This window comes from Etheostoma cragini, chromosome 11 (assembly GCF_013103735.1).
Source record: "Etheostoma cragini isolate CJK2018 chromosome 11, CSU_Ecrag_1.0, whole genome shotgun sequence".
In the NCBI taxonomy this organism is placed as follows: Eukaryota; Metazoa; Chordata; class Actinopteri; order Perciformes; family Percidae; genus Etheostoma; species Etheostoma cragini.
The window spans coordinates 9,681,024-9,686,917 of record NC_048417.1 but is presented as its reverse complement, the minus strand read 5'-3'; the positions used below and the strand labels follow the sequence as shown (position 1 = coordinate 9,686,917).

The 5,894-nt window shown below is 43.6% G+C and overlaps 1 protein-coding gene across 1 annotated transcript; it reads left to right on the top strand.

Moving 5' to 3' along the window:
* The first annotated feature begins 248 nt into the window (after window positions 1–248).
* On the top strand, window positions 249–4,232 carry zic2a (zic family member 2 (odd-paired homolog, Drosophila), a). Its single transcript, XM_034884531.1, has 3 exons — window positions 249–1,728; window positions 2,895–3,058; window positions 3,235–4,232. The coding sequence occupies exons 1-3, from the start codon at window positions 756–758 to the stop codon at window positions 3,427–3,429; spliced, it is 1,332 nt and encodes a 443-aa protein (XP_034740422.1). The 5' UTR covers window positions 249–755; the 3' UTR covers window positions 3,430–4,232.
* Window positions 4,233–5,894: the final 1,662 nt, after the last annotated feature.

Genomic DNA, 5,894 nt, shown 5'->3' with positions numbered 1-5,894 from the left:
CCTCTTTTTCATACTACAACTTGACACCTACAGAATATAAACAAGAAATCATGTTCTCTTCTCTCTCTTGTCGTGATCCTTTCGCTTGAATATCCCCCCCCCCAAACCTTCTCCTGAAAGTAGGCGGTAATTATTAGTGGAAAATGGCGTTGCACTATTAAGTCGCCAGAGCGCTACCTGCTATTGGAGGGGCACCTGGGATTGATGAGGCGCAGTGGCCAATGAGACTGCGAGGAATGAATGAACGGGCTCCAGTTAAAGGGGGCGGAAGAAGAGGTAGAGCCAGTCCACGGAGAAACAGGGACCCTCCGCGATAAACACAGGCGAGCCACAGAAATAAATACATACCCAATCGGCACAGCGTTTTTTGAGATGAGCCAGCTACTCTTGGTCTGTGCACGCAGAGGACACCCAGTAAGATAATTATTTAATTCTTCGAGTGCATTTTAACGCATCCAACTGTCGCAGTCAAGAGAAGAGGACACGAGGAAACTCTTCACTTCATTGCATTTGGATTTTTGAGGCACAAGTTAACTAGAAGTAAATTCTGTGTTCGATAAGCCGAGCTGATTTGTTTTCCTTCATGAGCGGAGCGGCGTTTTGAAGCACGCCTGATATGGTGTTTCCAAGGTTGGAAGTTGAATTGTTGCTTACCAGCACACATATTTGAATTTTGTTGTTTAACTTATTTGCGGCAGCCCTGCGCTGATTTGAACAAAAATATAAAATAAACAAAGATATCGCTTTCTGAAATAATGTTACTGGATGCTGGTCACCAGTTCCCCGGACTGGGAGTGGGGTCATTCGCCAGACATCACTCAGCGAGCGAGATGCAGGAGAGAGACTTGAGTTTGGCACAAAATAGCTTTGTAGACTCCGCACACATGGGTGCGTTTAAGCTGAACCATGATCTCTCTCCGGGACAGAGCTCTGCCTTCACCAGCCAGGCGCCGGGCTACCCCGCAGCGGCTCTGGGAGCTCACGCCGCCCATGTCACGTCGTATGCAAGCTCTCCGTTCAACTCAACCAGGGACTTTCTCTTTCGTAGTCGTGGCTTCGGAGAATCCTCTCCGGCCAGCAGCCAACACACTATTTTTGGCCCCACGGCGGGATCCCTTCATCACTCCCACACAGACACTCAAGGCCACATTCTGTTCCCCGGGATCCACGACCAACATGGGTCCCACGGTTCGCCGAATGTCCTCAACGGGCAAATGAGGCTCGGACTACCCGGAGAAGTTTTCGGACGCTCCGACCAGTACCACCAGGTTTCGAGCCCGAGGACCGACCCGTACTCAGCTGCTCAGCTCCACAACCAGTACGGCTCCATGAATATGAACATGGGGATGAACATGGCAGCCCACCACCACCCCGGTGCCTTTTTCCGCTACATGAGGCAGCAGTGCATCAAGCAAGAGCTCATCTGCAAGTGGATCGACCCCGAGCAGCTCAGCAACCCAAAGAAGTGTTGCAACAAAACTTTTAGCACCATGCACGAGTTGGTCACGCACGTCTCGGTGGAGCATGTCGGTGGACCGGAGCAGACCAACCACGTCTGTTTCTGGGAGGATTGCGCCCGGGAGAGCAAACCGTTCAAGGCGAAATACAAACTGGTGAACCACATTCGGGTGCACACCGGGGAGAAGCCTTTTCCATGCCCCTTCCCCGGCTGTGGAAAGGTCTTCGCACGGTCGGAAAACTTGAAGATACACAAGAGAACACACACAGGTAATTATCACCGTGAAGTCCCTGTTTAATTGATTTTCTTTGAATGATAAGATGTGTGTTATTGTCGTTAATAAGCCGGCATGTGCGTTAAGTTTGCTATTGTAAACATGTGCCTGGCCAAGAGAAAACACGAAATAAGATCGAATTATTGGTGGCTATTTTAGGCTGCTAAAGCGGACACAGTCAAATTAGATTTAGGACTACGTCCAGGAGAGAGGGAATTCTTCTAGAATATCGGAATAAAGTCTTTATTATACGGCAACATACAGAACATTTTTTTATTTTTATTTTATATGTACAATTTGTTCTTGTGTAAAACATTTGCCAAACGTGTAGACAACGATTTAACAGGCTCTGTCGATGTTTTACTGTTGGGAGTAAACTTTAAAAATGGGTCAAAGGGGACAGGGGGAGCGCGTTGCGTGCAGACAGGCTGGTGTTGTAAATCATATCAATTGGTTTAGTGTAGCGTATTTTCGATTCTGCGCTTTTATAGCTCGCACGATCCCCCTTTTCATATAGATTTTTCATACTTTGTCCTTAGAGAAATTATTCACACTTATTTTCTAATCGATGAGTAATTCCTGTTTGTTTAGGAGTTGTGTGTTGTGGTGTAGGTTAAGCCGAGGACAGGACACGTAGTTTAATGCCTTTTGTTTTCTCCTGCGTCCCTTCGATCGGGGCTAAGGTGCTAGACAGGGCCATTAACAGCCTTTCACATTTGGACTTATTTTCTTGGGAAATACATTATGGTGCCGTGCCATGAAATTGGTCAGGTGCTAATTAGATTTTTATTGTCTCCCAGCAAATGGTACGCCTTCTGTAGGCCTACTGAGGACGGCCTTATCCCTCTCTCCCACCCCCTCCAAATCACTATGCGCATTATTCATTAACTCCCCCATCTCGTTTTAACATAAGATTTAAACTTTGAATATCACGGTTGGGATTGTGATTTAAGTTGTTTTAAAATGTGTTATTGATTGCTGGGATTTTAAGGGAACACCATCATACTATAAACTGAATTTCTTGAAATCTATTTTACGCATCCAAGGAGCTGCACAGCTCCTTGTTGTTATACACCCAGCCCGAGGCATTGCTCTGTAAATATACATATAGCCTATATATACATATATGTGTGTGACCACTTTATTCTTTGTTTCCTGCAGGAGAGAAGCCGTTCCAGTGTGAGTTTGAGGGATGCGACAGAAGGTTTGCAAACAGCAGCGACCGAAAGAAACACATGCACGTTCACACGTCGGACAAGCCTTATCTGTGCAAAATGTGTGACAAGTCCTACACACATCCCAGCTCCCTACGAAAACACATGAAGGTAAATACGTGTGTCAGGAAATGTGTGCTGATAAGTGAAATGTGTGTGTCAGGCCTCTGTATTGTTTGTGATCAACACATAGGATTGTGTTTTAGGAGCATGATTCATTCCCAGTTAGCCAAAGGGTTTTCTTTTAGTGCTTCATTGTAAATACTGATTTGTCTTATCTTCTCCAGGTCCATGAAGCCTCCCCACCAGCATCAGACTCATCACCAGCAGCCAGCTCTGGTTATGAATCCTCCACACCTCCGGGCCTGGTGTCTCCCACCACCGAGACCCAGAGCAACACCACCCTGTCCCCAGCCTCAGCTGTGCATAACACCACCAGCCACGGTGGCCTATCCTCCAATTTCAGTGAATGGTATGTTTAGGACTAAGCTGAAATGAAGCAACACACACTCATTTCATAGCACTGGACCATTCAGCAGGAGATTGGGGCACGTGCATACAAGAGGCACACAAACATTTGTTTATTATTTTTTTGTTTTTTTGATTCGCCTGGGAATATGAAGATTACCACAGAGGAAATTATGTATAATAGTCACAGTGTATTTCATATTGTAAATAATTACCAAAAGCCCACTTTCCCGTTGGTTGTGATAGTTTGTCAGTCTTTGGTGTATAGATGTTCCTTCAATGGTAGCTATTTCTCTAACTGGACTTTTAGTGCACATATTACGATAACATTGTACTATACTGTTGAATATTGTGATCTAAGGCAAATTGATTGTACTATACTAAACATCTATAAACTGGAAAGAGTGCCAAAGTTAACATTTAACTCAAACAGACCACAATATGATGCTTGTGAATGTACATTTAGTTTGCTGGGCTTAACTTGTGATGTTTTGTGCTTTGCAAGTTTGAATTGTGAAATACTATCTGGAAGATTGTGAGGAAAATAAACGTTGTGCCGTTCTGTAAACCCTTCCTTTTGTAAATATCAACTGCCATATTTATCCATTTGTAATTAAATTATGGTATTTACTTGCTACAGATGAAACAGTATTTATAAAGAATGTTTCTTTACTATAAATATGTACAATTATGAGCTAAACCTGGGCAGTTGTTTCGTTATGTGCTTTTGTTCAAAGTTTGAAGAGGTGTTTTCTTCCTTATTGTGATAAGAATTTTACTGCATACAAATATAATAAAAAGTGTTGCAAGTGCTAAATAATTCCTATTTCATGCTTTCTGTTTTGTTGGCTGCTGGTGCAGTTTATGAGTTATTTGGTGGCATTTACTGTTTTGGTATTATTCAGGCCCTTAATTAGTCTCAGACTTCAGAACTTAGTCATCAAATTCTTCTGTGCTTAGGCTTAAGGACATTATGGGTTTTTACCTCAAGCTTTGCAAAGCATGCTAACAGGTCCTAAACGCTGTGTCTGTTGTGTTGCTAAAAGAAACAGGAGATTTGGGAATGTAAGTCAACTGTGTACACAGTCAGAATTAATACCTATAACAAGGAAGTGCATTCTAGTTTAAAACAATTTGTTTGAGTACAACATATTTTAATTGAAGTGAAGAAAACCAAGCAAACTAAGCCTTTTCATTCTGCACACTCAGCACACACATGCTTGTGTGTCTGCCAGTCTGTTAATTTAGAGATCCAATTGCAAAACCTTTTCTTCCATTTATCATATCTTGCCATTTTATATTTTCCCAGGTCAGTTACTGAGTTTATTCGAAAACACACCCCATAACCTCCCCCACACTGGACACTTCACTGCACAGGAGCTGGTGAACTTGAACTTGAATCGTCTTAGTTTATAGTCTCTGAGAGCGTCTTCGGGCTCTCATTGTAACCTGTTATGGGAGTTGGCCATATGTCTCTGTAGTTCTGTTATTAATTTAGATGGTTTGGAAGAACGCCTCAGGCGCGTTTGTTTTAATTTGATGCATTGTAGTGCTGTCAGTAAAGATAATGGCATATTGTTCTGTCAGTGAATTTGTTATTGCTCATACAGATCGGAGACTCTGAAGTATACATATTACATCCGAGTAGTTCAAAATGAAGCCTATTATGTTGTTTTTCTTAAGCCTAATAAATCCACATAAGTGTTTGTCGGCTGGTTTTTGGTTGTTTTGCGAGACGCTGGCCTCTTCTAAGTGCGCATGGTTTTGTGTGAATAAGTTGTCATTACTGGTGTATGAGTCGTGCTTTATAGACGTCCAGGAACATGAAATCACGTAGTGGGACTTGCTGGTGATGGTGGATTCCCGCTGCAGGCCGGCTCTCCGCGGCAGCAGCAAGTGGCACTCATGTCTGTCTCATGGAGCTGATTTGACTGCAGGCGACGTCGTCTTTCCCGTTCTACAGGCTACTCACATTACTTGGCTCAAAGACTGATGTAGTAAATAAATATTGGTAGGATCTTCAGGGAAGCGATGCTGATTATTATCAGACAATTATATCAGCTAAAATAAACTAGAACCAATACTAAAAACGAGTCCTCCCACTCTCTCATTAAAAATCCTGTCATAAGTTTTAGTTTGTTGGACTCGTTTCCCATAACAAGTGAGTTTACATTATCAGCCAGTCAAAAGAGAGCAAACTCTTTTTGTGCGTAAACGGTGATTGATGCATCTCTGTATCAGAGCAGAACATTGGTTTATATGCAGCTTATTTAGCGCTTGAAATCACCGCCTAATGCCCCCTTCGGTGGCTGGCCCGGTGACCTCTCCTGCGGAGGAAGGTATGGCCTGTGGGGAGTGGGAAAGGTCAGCTCCACACAGTGTGTCGATGCCGGTTCCTGTTCGGCTCCAGCTGCGCTGATATTGATCCGCAGAGAAGGAAGCACGCTTTTTTTCCTCCCTCACAGCTCCCTGAACGTTG